Here is a 17,241-nt window from a genome sequence, read left to right as displayed (position 1 = left end):
TTTCGCCCCATCCTCAACCTCACTCTCCAATAGATCTTCCTAAAATACAAGGTCTGATCATGTCACCACCTTAGGTTCAATAAGCTTCAATAGCTCCCTACTGCCTCCGATATCCAATATAAAATCAATTTCAATTACAAACTTATTTTGAATTATGAAAAGGTGCCATTAAGATGCAAAGAAGAGAAAGAACATTAGGTTCCACAGAAAGGAAAACTGAATAAAATGAAATAAATTTTCTCCTAGTTTTAAAATGTTTTTTGTATCTAGAATAATTCAAGAGATAAAGACAGAAGCATTTCGAGACCAAGGAATATGAAGATAGAGAGATCATGTTTACCCACACACCCCTGCTTGGATCCCAGAGCAAAAGTCAAATACAATGAAATTAAGCAAACTTTCCCATTATTTTCACCTATGGGATTCATAGGGCTTATACAAATTTCTTTTAACCTTCATATTTTTCACTGCCCAAACTTTCCAGCTATCCCTTTTCTGGCCATCCCAAATCCTCTGATATCTCCAATTTCACTAGAGCTAGAGAACCAAAGCTTCCTCCTCTATTACATAGACTTAAAGTTCCTTCAAAAGTATAGTTCCCCCTTGAATACTAAAAGAAAAATTGGACAAAAAGAACAGGCACAATGTGCTCATTTTCTTTTAAGGTTATAATGATTTCTTTCAAGCTCTTAGCACATTCTTATTTGTTATGAATAAAATGAACCATCTGATACCCAAAGTCTTCCTTGCAGTGTGCTTCACAAGGGTAAGATAAATGAATGAATAAATGAAAAGCATCTAATGAGTGCTTACTATATAACAAGCACAGCACTGAGAACAGGATATATAAATACAAAAGCAAAGACAGTCTTTAGTCTCCAAGAGCTTACAAGTCTGACAGAGGAGACAATACTTATAGTAGTGACCAAGAAATGAAATGGTGAGTGGTGCCATGGAGGAGCATATTGACAAACACCTTCCAGGGGCAAAGAAGTGGTTCCAAAACTGCAAAGGGAGAAAGAGTGGAGAAGGGGGAAATGGTGGCCTGGTAGCCAACGAAGAGCCAGTAGGTGTCCCAGGACACTGGGGTAGGTACCAATCAGCCAGCACTGCCCAGGACAGGTGTACCTGTCACAAAATTGTCGAGTTCTCTGGGGATGGGCAGAGCCTGGGTCAAATCTTAAAGTCTAAACACCTACTACCAATGGAACAAAAAGTTCTATATAGCTTCATCAAGCTGGAAAGTTCAGGGCATGCAACAGACTGTTTATTTTATTTGAGGATTACCCTGGATAAGCTCATAGAGAAACACTGCCAAATGACTAATCATAAAGCAATTAATATTTTGGGCTATGTCATCTCATGAAGGCTATAAATTAAGGTTTAGACAAAGGGAGTTACAATCTGCATTAGAGGGATTAGCCTCTCCAAATGTAATCACATGAATTCTTAAAGGCACAGAAATTAAACCATCAAGGTTCAAGAAAGTGATCTGTCTGAATAGAGGTCATAAACAATAAATTAACATAATGATAATTCATTCCCCTTCACAAAGAAACCATATACAACATCAGTATCTATCAACTCTTACAAATGGTTTTAATCCTTTAGATTAAATGTCAGATCTGAAACCCATTTAGACTACTGCCTAAACCAGTCCAGTACTCAAAGTTTTTCCCAGTTTATTTAATTAAGCAGAGTATCAGAAGGAGTCTTTTGAAGATCCATGTGTTTCAATCTACTGTGTTAGTTAACTACCTAACAAACATGCCCTGCTTAAGCATTCTCTCTATTATCTCATCAACTTTTAATAAACTCATTTCTATTTTAGTTTATTATATAAGTTCTTTCCCCCAAAATAGCATGAGGCAAGCAGAGTAGCAAGATGGAACTTGATCCATTGATCAAGATGTGCAAGATGGCTTTTGTGATAGACTTTCTGAAAGTCTGAGCAGCTAGAAGGCACACTGGATAGAGATCAGGGGCTTGACCTTAAGTCATGAAGATCTAAGTTCAAAACTGGCCTTCCTAGCTGTGAGATCCTAGGCAAGGCATTTAACTTTTCTCTGTCTCAGTTTCCTTTTCTATATAATAAAGAAATAATAATAGCACCTACTTCCCAGGGCTGTTGAAAGAACAAATAAGACATTATTTATTTATGAAATGCTTTGCAAACTTTAAAGTGTTATATAAATGCTAATCATCATCATCCTCATCACTGTCTTGTTATTGTTATTACTATGCAACAAGAGCATGCCCATTCCTACAATTGAATAGTGCAAACTAGGGAACATCTGTTTGTTTTTAGCATTTTCTTTTCTCATGGATTCTGCACAATGATATTGTTAGACCTAAGCCAGATATAGTTCTTAAGGGAAGTAAGCTACAGCCTTCAAAAGAAACACATGTCCAAGAGACATCATAAAAATGTGGATTGAAACATGTCTCTCTACAATTTGGAAGAACTAGAAGGATTGGAATACTTCTCTCAAGAAGGAGGAGCAAGGGTTATAATTTAAAGTCCACTCCTTCTCTACTAGAGGCAAATATCAAAATTCTGGAAATTTTGACCTCGCAAATCAAAACAAAAGGCAGAACTTCAATGAAGGCCAATTGCCTACAATGCCATTTAAAAGAAGAAAGAAACATAAATAATAACTTACCATCGGTCTGAGATTTACTGAGGAATATTGTGCTGGCCCGAGGATGGTCTGAAGGGTTGAATTCCATGTTCAAATCTTTAAAGAAACAAAATGGAAGAAAAAAAATTAACAATTGCAAAATGAGAATTAATGTTATAGTAAATATAAGATTTCCTAATGATTAAGTTGATCATAGTTAGGAATCTGAAAGAAGAGGGGAGGAGGAATAAAGAAAATGAGGGAAGAAGGGAAGGAAGGGGAAAAAAAAGGATGTGAAGGAAGGAGGGAAGGAAGGGAAAGAAGAAAAAAGGAAGTGAAGGAAAAAAGGAAGGGAGGAAGGAAAGGAAGAAAGAAAAAGAAGAAGGAAGGGAGGGAGGAAGGACAAAAAAAAAGACAAAAAAAAGACAATTGGGATTAATTAGGGGCTAGCAAACCAAAAGGGGAAGAGGTCAATAGAGAAATATGACTCGAGAGAAATCAGCATGGGAAAGCAAGAAAATGTTTAAAGTAAATAGATTACTCTTCAGATTAGTTTGAAACATCAAAATGTATAATTATATAAATTAGTTTACAACCTAACTTAAATTCAACCACTGCTGCAAGAAATGGACAAAGACCAAAGAGAGGAAAGGGAGGAGGTATTGGGCAGAATGAACATAATTGAAGAAGCCCAGGGAGATGAAATCATCAAGTAGAGAGTGGATCAATGGGGTCAAAAGCTACCAAGAGACCAAGGAGGGGTAGAACAGAAAAAAGATAACTACATTTGGGCACTGATTTAGACACTGGTGAACTTGTTGAGAACAGTTTCAATAGCAGGGAAGGACTGGTTGAGAATGAGGAGCAAAAGCCAGATTGCAATAGGCTTATGTTTGTCTTTTGCCAATCACAGCATCTGGCACATAGCAACTATTTAATAAATGTTTAGTGAATTCACTAGCTAGGAGAGAACTTTACAAAATACAATCGGTAAACAAAATGATGCTTTTCTTGTTTCAGAGAAGGAAGAACAAAATCATAACTATCAACACTTCATAAATGTAGGTTCTGCTTCTAAGTTCAAGGCAGTATCATTATTTCCAAGGAACAGAATCTAGATATCCTCTTGAATACAAAGTAAAAAAAAAAAAAAAAAAAAAAGCTAAAAACCACTAAAACCACTAAAATGTGGAAGTCTCTTCAAAAGTAAATCAACTGGACTGAATTTGCTACCTTTCTCCTAGCATTTTTGTTCATCTTTTTTCCCAGGGGAGAAAAAATGTTTGTATTCCTTCAGCCCATTAGAATTCTCCATCAAACAAGTGACATGTTGGGAACTTTAGAGGAGAATCCCTATTTTATCCCCAAGTTCTTTCTATTTACCAGAACCCTTCCAGGAAGTTATCAGAATATTACAAAAAGTGAAAATGCTAATCATTAAGCCACATATTATATCAAGAGTGTCTATAAAATGAAAATAGGACCACACTGGGCTTCAGTAGCCTTAGATTCCCAGAATCATTCATTTCAGCATTAGAGGGGAATTTCTAAAGGTCATCTAGCTAAAGCCATGCTTGGGAAAAAAAAAAAAAAAAAACATTTCTTTTATAATATGTCAGGTGGCTGGCTGTTTAGCTTTTATTTCAGGATCTCCTCTTAAGAGGTCTTAATAAATGTCCATTCTCCTTATGAATTACTCTAGAGATTTTGAAATCTTTCCCAATGTCAAGCCCAACTATGTCCTTTTGCACTTTCTACCCATTGATTCTAATTCTGCTTTCTGGGATCCGAAAGAACTTAATTCATCTTCCAAGGCACAGACCTTCAAATAATTATAGATAGCTATTATTCCTTCCCACTTCTAATAAGTTTTCCATTTTTCAAGCCTACTTCTTTTAACTTATCTTCAGAAGCCCTTAGAATATCTTTCACTTGTAGCCTGCCTCTTCATTAAATGTCCACCAAAGGCTGATTTTCACTTGTCAGAGCATTCCTTTTAAAAAGCTTTTTAAAAAAAGCTTTCTGGGTCTCCATAGTTTTGTTGTTGGTTACTGAAATTACCGATCATCAATTAAATCAATAGCCTAATTAATAAATTGATTATTGCCCAGAAATTCTACTTCTTGGCGTTTTTTCTTTCAATATACATATTTAGCCTTTTACTACTTAACTCCCTTCCTCCCCAGTTTCTCTCTCCTTTTACCCTCTTCCCAATACATACATCTAGCACATTTCTTTTAAAATTTCAAAGCAGTGAAAAATTTATTTGAATTGACTAATTGTTTTTAGTAAACTAGTCTACTCACTATCTGAATTACATGAGATGTAGGGATGAGGAACAGAACAGATAATGGACCTCTTCTAGCCTCAAGAACACATGAAACATACTTTTACATGTTTTCACAACTTGGCCCCATGTTTATCAAAATGTAGTAAGTAGATTTGGGCTCTAGGTGGCACTATGGTATACAGAAGGCTGGGCCTGGAGTAAGGAAAACTTAGCTTTCTAAGTTCAAATCTAGCCTCAAAACCCTTTGTAGCTGTGTAACCCTGGGCAAGTCACTTTAACCTAGTTTGTCTCAGTTTCCTCATCTGTTAAATGAGTTGGAGAAGGAAATGAGAAGCTACTCTAGGAGGCTACCAAGAAAACCTCAGAGGGGTCATAAAGAGTCAGACATGACTGAAATGACCAAACAAAAATAAGTAGATTTTACATTCTGGGCTCATTGCATTTGCAAAGCGCTGTTCAGTCTCAATCATAGGGACTGTCATGCCTCAGATTTGGATTTGCAATACTAGAACACAACAGTCTGGACAAGTGTGAATCCAGTTTTTGATGGAAGAGCACAAGGCATGAAGAACTCAAAAGCAAAGCAAGCTATTAAACTCTTAAACATCTGTTAATTAATTAATTGATTGATTAATGTTAACTTTTGAAACTTGTGGCAAAGTCCCTAGGATTATTCTCCCAACTCACATTTGCATTGACAGGCTAGGCACCTAGAATATGGCTAGTTATCTCTCCCTTTACAATTATAGCCATTGAGGAGTTGGGGTAATTTTTAAAAATTCTATTGCTTATGATCTATCTGGTATATTCCCTCTCAATATCAATCATTAGTTAACATCTCCTTAATATAATTCATAACATCAATTAGTTTTTTTGTTTTTTTTTAAGGAGATATTTAATGTGAAAAGATATCAAAGACCTGTGAGAAGACTGTGGGTGAGGCACAAAAAAAAGCACTCAAAGGATCACGAGTTAGGCAGATTACTACAAAAAAAAAAAAAAAAAAAAAAAAAGGTGTACAAGCATGCAGATTCTTCAAGCCATCACTCCCTTAGATAAGGATGAGTCAATGGCATGGGAGAGTACAGGAATGAATGCCCTGAGAGCCCAGAGCTCTGGGTATTTACTTATATCTGCTGTTTCTTCATGGACTCAAAGAGAATATACTAGAGGAAGTCAGTCAGTGAGTAACCCTGACTTATAGCAATCAGAAGGACATTGTGATGATTTAGATGAAGCTTACCAAACTGATTATGATCAGAAGAACCTTGCAATTCTTACCTAAATAAAATTGATTAAATCACTATTGAGTACCTGGTACACAGATAAGTCAATTACTGGTCAATTGTTTCTATCAGCAATATACCAGTCCTCACAGGACCAAAGTACAACAATTTCACAAACCAAGAGCATCCTCCATCCTCCACATACCTGTGTCTTACAGAAAGTGAACTCAGGAAAGTAGGTGCTATGAAACCTTTCCCCAACTAAGTTCACTTCTGGGTGCAATAATCAGTGGATGAGTTTTTTCCTAGCATATGCTATCTTTGCTCTAGGCTTAATCCACTAGTAGATTGGATCCAACGGGTCACCTGTCTATTTCACAGTCTCCTTAGATCCCTCAGTGCCTTTGGCTGTTACTGGAAGATTCTATTAACACTCTGTTTAATGGATCTTAAATTATTCTTATTTTTCAAAGTTCACAAGGTTGTAATCTGGTCTAATTCATCTATGATATTTATTTATGTAAGACTGGAAATATAATAAACACAATGGAGATAGAACAAACAAAAGTGCCATGTGTTCTCAGACACATGGTACTTGGGTAGGGAAAAGGGCCTACAGTCCCATTTGGAGGCCCATAGGAGTTGTGCCTTCTCACCAAGGAAAAAGGATTCTTTTCTGTTCAACCCATTTGCATGCACCCTCATTTCTAGCTTAAAAGCCAATTAAAAAACTTTTTGCCAATTTCATTAAGGAAAAAGTAAGATAATCCCTCCTTCATACATTTCCAAAAGCAGTCTCATCAATCTTCCACGTAGACTGACTCCAGGTAGAGTTCATCTATTAAGAATGAGCCCTCACTGGTAGGTTACCCTCCTTTTCTTTAGACAAAAATGACCTCTGAAACTTCTATTTTTTGCATGTGGTTTTACTACATGGAATTAACTAATCTTGGATTTCCTATAGTGGAAGACTGTGTTCCCTCTATACATAATCACATAGGCTTCCCACATGTGGAAAGAGGGGGAAAGCTACTATATTGGAAAGAAACACAGAGGAAGGAGGCTACAAGGGGGAAAGGGGAGTGGGAACTGCAAAGTAGGAGAATAAGGCTGATAACCCCTATGCTTCTTCAGCTGCATCCAGCTATTCCCCTCCCAGATTGTTTTTGTTTTTTTAAACTAGGGAAAAGAAGCCATTCTTTGCCTCAATTTTTAACTTAACCTTAAATCATTGAATGGGTGAGGCCTGGGAAAGAACTTGGCTTAAAAAAGCCAAGATCTCCCACTGTATCCAGGGCCATCTCCAATTATCTTGCCTATGGATCCATATGGCTCTGAAGAAGAGAATGAGGCTGGTGGCTTTGCACAGCACATCCAATTCACTTGCAAGTAATGATATCACCATTCTAATCCATGATACTCTTTGAGCATGAAGGACAAACAATGTTTTCCTCCATGTGTTCTAACTTAACAATTTCCTTTCTTCGCTGAATGTAACACTTAAAATCAGATTTGACCAGGACAGAATACAACAGGATTATTACCTTCATTTTCCTGGCTTTTCACATAATCTCTCTGAACCCTAGTTTCCACATCTATAAAAGTCATTTATTCAGTAAATATTTACCAAGTGCTTACTATGCAAGAGTATGCTGACTAATGTTTAATAACCAGCTTTTGGTGGGGGAGTAATAGGAGTTAAATAATTGCTGAGGATGACACAGTTTATAAGTGTCTGAGACTGAATTTGAATTCCTGACTTCTGAGCCAATGCTATATCCCCTGTACCACACAGCTGCCCCAACAACTAGCTTTAAAAAAAAAAAAATTAAGTCCAAATGGCACACTTTAAAATTTAATCTACATTATTAACATTTTCTTGATACTTTCTTAAGACCAAACAACCAATAAAATACTATCAAGTCCTGCACTTCATATCATTTGCCAATTTCTGAGATAAACATGTTTACACTAAATATTTAACAGTTAAGCTCGGGTTAGTCCAAATTAGCTCCAGCACAGTTCTGCTATTCTATATGATAAATGATAGAGCTATATGATAAATGATAAACTCTATGTTAGAATATACACTATACTCTATATGAGATAGAGTTCCAAAGAGGCATATAAAGCTAAGAGGAATCTGACTATATGATTAGTACTGTTCCTTTTAAATGTTGAAGTTCCATGGTTCCAAGAACATTCTTCCCATTATATGAGTTTCAGGATGTTTTTAGTTTTGGTTTGGTTTTTAACTGAAATAGGCCATAGAGAACACAACAAAAACAGCCAACAGCCAAGCAAACAAACACCTGTGGTCATGGTGTCTAAACAGATCATTCTGGAACTATGTTTTCATTGGTGCAAAAACTCCCTCCATGGATGCAGAGTGGAACTCCCCTGTAATTTATAAGGAGCTGCATAGGGCACTAATAGATTAAATAATCTGCTTGTGATCTGTCTAGATGTCAGATATAGGACTTGAATTCAAGTCTTGATAATTCCCAGGCCAGTCATTTATCCACTCTGCCAGGGCTGCCTCTAATCTCCAGGATAACAGCCCTGTGATCATACAAGAAAGCAGAGACTTGAACAAGTTAAATGTCAGAAATAATTGAGACTTCATTAACAGCTATGTGACTGGATTGTTGGACTCTGCCCTGCAGGATTCAATTGGCACTCCTGGGGATTTTGTCCAAGGCCAAATGACACTTTCAAGTCTAGTTCAGCCATGTCTGATTTTACAAAAAGCAGTTTGTACTCGAGCCCATTGGGGAAAACGGTTATGAAGTCAGCCAGTGCATTCCATTACGCAGATTTCTGTAGAAATTAGTCTTCCTGCCATGTCCTACCGCAGGTCACACACATACGTTCTCCCCTGCTGGGTAAAGCAAAGAGATCCTGTAGACAAAGTACTCTGGCTGAGGGGAGGCAATATAAATCAGGGAAAAAGGAAGAGGGAGGGAGAAAAGCAGCTCACCCTTGTAGAAGGAGACAGCAATTAGGAATTTTGCTCTCTAACTACAAAGGAGCTAGAGGTTCAAAGAATCTGATTCACAAGGGCAATGGCCTTTTTTATTTATGGGATATGGTGAACTAGCAAACAGGTATTTGGACTTGATCATCATTTCACTTCCTAATTAGAAGCATAACAAAAGCATTATAAGATACAGTATTTTGTATTAAGATGAAAAAAGAATAGAAATCCCCATCACATTTCTTTTATAAAAGATTCAGTTGAGAGGACCTTAGAGATTCTCTCATTCAACCTACTCATTTTTATAGATGAGATAATTAAGGCCCAGAAAATTAAGTCAGTTGGAAATAGGCGGTTTAGTGGTAAAACTGGAATTAAAACTTGGGTCTCTTTCCATACCTTTCACTACCTCCTCCCACCATGGCATCCATCACCATAGATCCAAGCAAACAAACTATATCAAGAGCAATTCAAACAGCAAAATAGCAAAAGGCAAGTGGGAGCAGAATTCATGCCCTTCCCCAAAATCTAAGTCCATGTAATAAAGAATCCTTCTCAAGTTCTGCTAGAAATGTTAACTTTCAGATGTAAGAGCAGATAGGCATCTGCTCTGACACAAATTCAAGAAATTTGTAGCCCTTTAGAAACAATAGAGTGGGATGCTTCTAAGGAAGACTTCTGAGATCATCAACTAATTTCCATTGGAAACCATGCTTAAATGTTTACAATAGTGGGGAAAAGGATTTTCAGGAGGTTCCTGTAGATTACACAGAAAAACAACATCTGAGAATCCACTATTTTGCATTTTTCTTTGATCACAGCACAGGGTAATATTTTCTGACTGTTGGCATAGAGAAAGGGAATAAAACTCAATCTTAACTATACATATCTATAGATCACTTTGTACAATACTTTACCAATGGAAAAACAGTTTTTTATTTACCATGAATTCCAAGGAAGGACAGTCACAGAATCTATAGTACTCTATACCTTGCTTAAATCTGAGAAATAGACACAAGCTCAACTGCTGGCATTTGATGAAAACAAAAAAACCCAGAGTACCAGGTGTTTCCTTTTATTCAAATCTCCTCTAACAGAGAAGCTTCTGATCTTGAAGAGAAATAAATAATGGCAATACAAAGTGGTGAGGAGACTACCCTTTTCAAGAAATGTGAAATGAATATGGAGGGAAGGAAGGAAACGATAACAGATATTCCAAACTAAGCACATACTGAGGGGCTGTTTTCTAATACTGATACTTATTAAGAACAGACCTAAAGACTGTATCATACATAAGAACCTCCACACCAAAGACAGACAAGAAATTAAGACTATAATTTCTCCAACACTACTTCTTTCAAACAAATAAACAAATAAAAATAGAACAAAACATTTTGAATAAAGTTATTCATCAGTACAATTTCACCTCAATGAAATTATAACCGCAACAACAAAATTAGAAGAAATTCCAAGTTCATTAAAATGAACTTTAAAATAAAATTGTACACATATGTACATGTACATATTTATGAGACATGTATGTATATGGACATGCAGATGTACATAATATATAAATGTGTGGCTATAATAAAGAACATTGGTCTTGGAATTAGGAGAACTACATTAAGTGTTTAGTAAATGGTGTGAGTGGGTAGGTAGGTGGGGGGGTGTTTTTAATTTATTCATTCAACTCAACAATGAAGATTCACTTTAGTGCAAAGCATTGTTCTCAGCACAAAAAAGAAAAAAATAATAGCCCTTACTCTCAAGAGCTTATATTCTACCTTACTGTCTTATGTAAATGTGAGTTATTATGATTATTGTTTGGTCTTGGGAATATTATTACCATGCTAGACGTGGAGTCAGAAGAACTGAATTTAAATCCCAGTTCTACCATTTACTTCTAGCTAATTCTGGGCAAGAAACATAGAACATTTCTCATCTGCAAGATTAGGAATTAAGCCAGATGAACTCAAAGATGCCTTACAACTCTGAAAATAAGTGATGATGATGACGATGATGATGATGATGATGATGATGATGATGATGATGATATCATCCAGCACTTACATAATGCTTAAGGTTTGCAAGCTCCTGATAATTTACACAAATATCTCATAATATACATATAGTCTCATATAAAGTGAGAGGGAAGTGCTATTACTATCCCCATTTTACATCCGAGAAAAGAAACACTTAAAGGTTATGTGACTTGCCCAGGTTCCTACAATTTCTGTGTCAAAGGCAAGATTTAAAACTTTCTGAATTCAGGTCCAGCACTCTCCCTATCATGTCACCTAGCTGCCTTTACCTTCATGCTTCCTTAACATACTTTTATTACTATGAGTGCCATGATGTAGATGGCAATGCCTGATGCTTTACTGGATGACTTAATTAGTTATTAGTTATGGTGAGCCTCCCTCCAGCTCCTCAAATCATCATCTGATGACCAATCATCAAAGATGTAACACTGAAGTTAGTCTGGATGTTGGATACCAGAAAGCCTGTTATTCAGCCTTAAGGCTGCTCCAATTTGATAGAATGTCAGAATCACAGATTCTGTTTTTTCAATGTTATCTAGTCCATTTCTTTAATTGTCAAATAAGAATACCATGGCTGACACAGCAATCAAAAAGTGTGAATCACTTTCAGTGCCCCAAGGAAGCATTGAAGTGGTACATTAGTGCACCATAATGTTCTTTTAATTAAGAAAACAATAATCACAGATTCATAGTATGGCAGAATTAGACTGAACTATAAATATGGAACTATCCCTCTGTTTTTACTAATAAGGAAACTAAAGTCAAAGGAGATAAAATGACTTATCCAGTTGATTGTTTAGTGGCAAAACCAGGTCTAGAATGCTAGTCTCCTTTCACTAGAGCTATTTCTAATACATTGTCTTCCTCAAATGGTCCCATACAATGCCAAAAATTTTCGAGCTGAAAAGGTCCTTTGAGATCATCTAATGTAAGACCTCCTATTTACAGAAAAATAACTGAAGCCCATAGAGGGAAAAATTATATGCAAAGGCAAGTAACAAAACTGATATTTGAACTAAAGTCTTTGGCACTATTTCTTTACTGGCAAGTAACAAAACTGATATTTGAACCAAAGTCTTTAGCACTATTTCTTTACTTTAAGTAACAAAACTGATATTTGAACAAAGTCTTCAGCACTATTTCTTTACTGAGTGAAGTGAACTTAGAGGTAGTACATACTGATGTTAAACTTTCATTATTCAGCATTCTTTCCCCAGGAAAAACAAATCACAGCAAAAATGATGTAGTCTACAATGATAGGGAAAACATCCTCCTTTGCAACAAGAGTTTTCATAGTTCCTATGAAGTTTCTTGAGGCTTTTAAAGTAACTTAAGACAAGACAGGCAAAGTGTCCTTTGAGGCTATACTACAATTTGTTGATAAAATGGCAACTTTAAAATATGTTATTAAGTCTAGTAGTTATAAGAACCTACATAATGGGAAAAGACCAATTTTATTAGTCTTTACTTAGTAACATTGTGTTGCTAATTCACAATCTGGTTGTGAGCTGTGATCTGTGCTAGTTGAGCAAGGTCACATCATCATATTTCTTCAAAAACTATTTCATGTATTTGCATATGAAAAGATAACAATCAGACATATCTTTAATCAAGTTACATGCTTTTAATCATTAAATCATTTTTCCCATCCGATAAAAATTACAGCTATTCCTTAAGAAAAAAAAAAAAAAAGTAACACTAAATGATCTCTAAAGACATTTTCGCCTCTAAATCCCAGATTCTAATTTTAAAATAATTGTGGGTTTGTGGTGGTGGTGGTGGTTTTTTTTTTGTTTGTTTTTGTTTTTGTTTGTTTGTTTGTTTGTTTTGGGGGGGGGTGCAGTTGTTTCTTTTCTTTAAAAAAAAAATAATATAATGACCAAAGTATGTTCAATTTCAGATAATAAAGAAAAGGAATGGCCTCACTACTTATAGTTTACATTTAAATAACACAAAGGAATAGACTGAACACAATTCAATGGAAGAACAAAGACCTTCACTCAACCAGAAAATTAAACCAAAGATTGCACACTTTACTACCTAATGCAAGGAAAAACATTTCATTGTTCTAGCCTTTCCAAATTGCCTTTGTGTAACTCACTCACCATTACCTGTTTCATTTCTTAAGTCATAGCCAATTGAATTTCAGTGCAATAAGAATTTGGAAATGTTAATACCCAAGAGAATCAGAAGTGGCTAGACAATTTCATTGATCATACGCAGTCAGAAAGCTCATCTGGAATAACGATAGGCAGTGATAATGGATATCAGTATGGAAAGTAAGGGAAAAAGCGAATGATCAACATAAGACCAAGGTTTAATTAACATCATGCTTGTTTCTTGGATTCTGATTCTACTAGTGTGTGAAGAATAGTGTGAAGAATAAGAGAATGATCCAAGAACATTCCTCACACTTAATGGATTTACCACTCTAGTAGGGAGATAACTCCTATCCCCACTTTTTTTTCCTTTTTCTCTTCTTGTCACTCAAAAGATCACAGATCTAGAGCTGGAAGAGATTCAAAAGTCATCCAATCTTATTTTACATCTAAAGAAACTAAGTCCAAAGGTCTTATCAAGATTATTCAGCTAGTGTTGGAGTTCATCTTTCTATCATATAGTTATAACTAAAATATAAGAGAGAGATAAGAATGGTAAAAGTACTATGAAAAGACAGAAGGAGTATAATCCAACTTGATCAGGGTGAGAGAAGGATCTAAGGTATAAGTTGGACCTGGAAAGATTATTAGTTAGGTGGAAACTAAAGGAAAAGAACATTCTGGAATAGAACAGGATGGACAAAGCAACAAAAGCAGGAAATTCTTTTGTGGGTTGGAGCATAAAGTACTGAAAAGTAATGGGAGATAAGGCTGAGAGCCTGGAACGTCATGCTTAGGAGTTTGGACTTCATTACTTAGCCTTTACTACTGAATATAAAGATGGGGGCTGGGGAGGAACATGAGTTTTCCTCCCTGAAAGAGCTGACAATCCTGTAAAAGGATATTAAAGATGAACAAGTAGTTATAATACCAGGTGGCATGTGGAAAGCAATGTAAGATAAACAGCAGCACAGAGGACAAAGAAATGAGTCCCCGAAAGGGAATGTTTATTTTCATGGGAGAATCAGCATGTGAACAAATAAAGCATTAGGAAAGAATTATGACAAATGGAGAAGAGAAGGCTATTTGAAGAGACATCATAAGACTTTCAAGTGGAAAAGCCACAGGATGACATTGAGGAATTAGGGAACTGAAATCTGGCTGCAATGTGGGTTATTTGTTGGAAAAGCTGTGGAAGATAAATACTGAAAAGGGCAGATTACAGAGGACCCTAGATGCCATATCAATGATATGAAAAAGTGGAAAACTACTGAAGTTTTCTGGGTAAGGATGGGACATGATCAGACACTGGAGGTGGGAAGTGCAGTCAGCAGGCTACGCATATAACAAAGGATGAGGTTAATAATGACTTCAACCATGTAATGGCAATAGAAATTGAAAGGAAGGTACAGAGGCAGGAGAAAGGGAGGAGGAAGAATCAACAAGATTTGATGACAAGGATGCAAGATTAAAAATACAAACTAGTAAAAACAGAAGAAAAGAAGAAAGATAACTAAGACCATGGGCAGCAAAAAGAGAGAGTATTACAGTATGTCAAATGCTGAGAAATCAAAGAATCCACATGTAGTCTGAAGAAAAGATGAGGTAACAAGAGTCACTGATGACTCAGAAAGAAAGTATTTTCAGTAGAGGTTAGAAGCAAAATTGCAAGAAGCTAAGAACTGAGTAGGATGGAAGAAGTAAAGGCAAGTATAAATTACGCTCTCAAGAAATTTGGCAATAAAATAAAAAGACAAAGATGGAACAAAACGGTGATTTTCTTAACATAGGGAGAAAAGAATAATTTGAGGCTGATTTAAAAAGAAAAGATTGAATACACAAGAGTAATATCATAATTTGTGAAACAAGATCCTGGCCAGATTTCCAACACATCCTCAAAATCTAAAAAAATCTAAAAATCTCATCTCAAAATAAAGTCAAACCTTGTTCATTTCAAATAGCTGGACCAAAGAAAAAGAAAACTTTTATTTCCTAATCTGGCTAATGTAAAATTCATCATTTTAATTACTTTAAAATTACTTTTAAAAAACAGCTTTTACTATATCTTCTAATAAAAAACATTCATTTAGTCTCATAAAATTAATACCTGGTTTCAGTTTTCAAAGTTCATAACCATTTCCTTGCTTTGCTGTACTGTTGAACAAAGTGAAGTGTTTTTTTCAATTTTAAAAAGACTGAACAATATTCTAAATAGTCACAAAACTCCCAGTAGATGGTTAGCTGAAGTAAATTTTAAAACAACAACAACAACACAAAATACAGAGGTTGTTAAGATCATACTTGTGATATCACAGGAAGAAATTCCTTCTATCAAAGTACATTGGTACCGGTTCTGTACCTTCAAATCCTAGAGCTACCCAAAGCATTGAAAAGTGGACCATCATAACACAGGATGTGACCACAGCAGTACATACTTCTGGATCATAAAGAAATTTCTTTTCATGACACTGAACTGAAATAAGGCTATTTGTCAAAAATGTTGTTTTTTTTTTTTCATTAATATAGAGACCTTAATAGATGTTTTTTGAGCTATTAATCAACTTTTTATAAAAATGCTTCTGAAGTAGATATATAAAATAGCTCAAGCATAATACCCAAAGAGTAGAAAAAAAGATAGCATACAAAAGTTATGCATGGACCAGAAAATTCAAAAGATTAAAGTTAGACACAAAAATAGGTTAGGAGAAAGAAGAAATAAACTCTTGATTATTGAAGGCTCTCACCATTTGACCATTTTAATAGTCATTGACACTTCCACTAGAGGTCAGGCAAGGCAAGGAAAAAGGTGGTCCAGTTCCAATTAGAAAAATAGCCCAAATACCTGACCTAAGATGTTCAAATTGGAAAGCACCTTAGAAATAGTATAATCCAGACTTTTAAGAATAGCTAGGTGATAGACTGGATGGAGAGCTGGATCTGGAATCAGAATGCCCTAATTCAAATCCAGCCTCAGATACTTATTAGGTATTTCATTTAATTCTCTTTGCCTCAGCTTTCTCACTTGTAAAATAAACTTGAGAAGGAAATGGCAAACCACTCCTAGATCTTTACCCAGAAAACCCCAAAAGAGGTCACAAAGATTCAGACCCAACTGAACAATAAAGTCCAAACTAGCATTTTCTTCAGTGATCCAAATGTCTATCATTTTGTCATCATGGATAGTTTCTTAACTAATATAAACCACAATCACTTTGTAATCCAACAGATTTTTTTTCTAAGAATTATTGTGGCCAAAAATGTCATCACCTTGCAACCAACCTAGTAAAAAGCATCTCTAAACTTAGCTAAGCTGGTCTTTGGACAAGAGACATACATCCCATTCTTAGCCCTGTATCTGAAGCCTTTTCAGTCTGGCAGAATTTGCCAGAGCAGACATCTCTCTGGCACAGTGTCTTAAAACCCAGGAAACTGAAACCTAGAGAGGTTAAATGATTTAACCTAAGGCCACAAAGCTGTAAATTTTAGCAACTTATAGAAGCACAGCTTTAAATGCTAATATAAAATTGCGGCTCTATTTGTGGCTATCATTTTATTTGCCCACAATCATCAACAAATCTTTTGAGTTGGAAGAGAAATTGAAAATCAGTTCTTGAGTTATGCAAGAAACTTCTCCATGGTATCTATGATAGTCATCTAGCTTCTGCCTCTGTTTGCTTCCAGGAATGGGGGAAATCACTATGGCAAGAAGTAACAATTGTTCCATGTATAAAGTGCATTAGTTATTAGAAATCTTTTTATACTAAATCAAAATCCCCTTCTTGGTATTTTCTATCATTGATCTTAGTCCTACTTTGGATTTCTGGAACCAAGTAACATAAGCCCAAGTGATCTTTCTTATGACAGTCTTTCAAATATTTAAAAACATAATGTGACTTTTCAAATATTAAAGTCAGTCAATAAGCATTTATTGAACAAATACTATATCAGGCATGTGCTAAGTGCTAGGAAGTTAAAAAGAGGAAAAA

At 35.6% G+C, this 17,241-nt stretch overlaps 1 protein-coding gene across 4 annotated transcripts in view; it reads right to left on the bottom strand.

Annotated features, from left to right (window-relative positions):
- CCNY (cyclin Y) overlaps positions 1 to 17,241 on the bottom strand; it is a 268,660-nt gene that overhangs the window by 71,217 nt on the left and 180,202 nt on the right. For all 4 annotated transcript variants that reach the window (XM_052000560.1, XM_052000561.1, XM_052000562.1 and 1 more), the window contains exon 2: positions 2,664 to 2,738. In XM_052000560.1, the coding sequence (XP_051856520.1) occupies positions 2,664 to 2,738 (75 nt within the window). The remainder of the gene's footprint in view (positions 1 to 2,663; positions 2,739 to 17,241) is intronic.

The sequence above is a fragment of the Antechinus flavipes genome, chromosome 5 (genome assembly GCF_016432865.1).
Source record: "Antechinus flavipes isolate AdamAnt ecotype Samford, QLD, Australia chromosome 5, AdamAnt_v2, whole genome shotgun sequence".
NCBI lineage: Eukaryota > Metazoa > Chordata > Mammalia > Dasyuromorphia > Dasyuridae > Antechinus > Antechinus flavipes.
The sequence above is the reverse complement of the archived record's forward strand: the minus strand, read 5'-3'. Positions and strand labels throughout refer to the sequence as shown.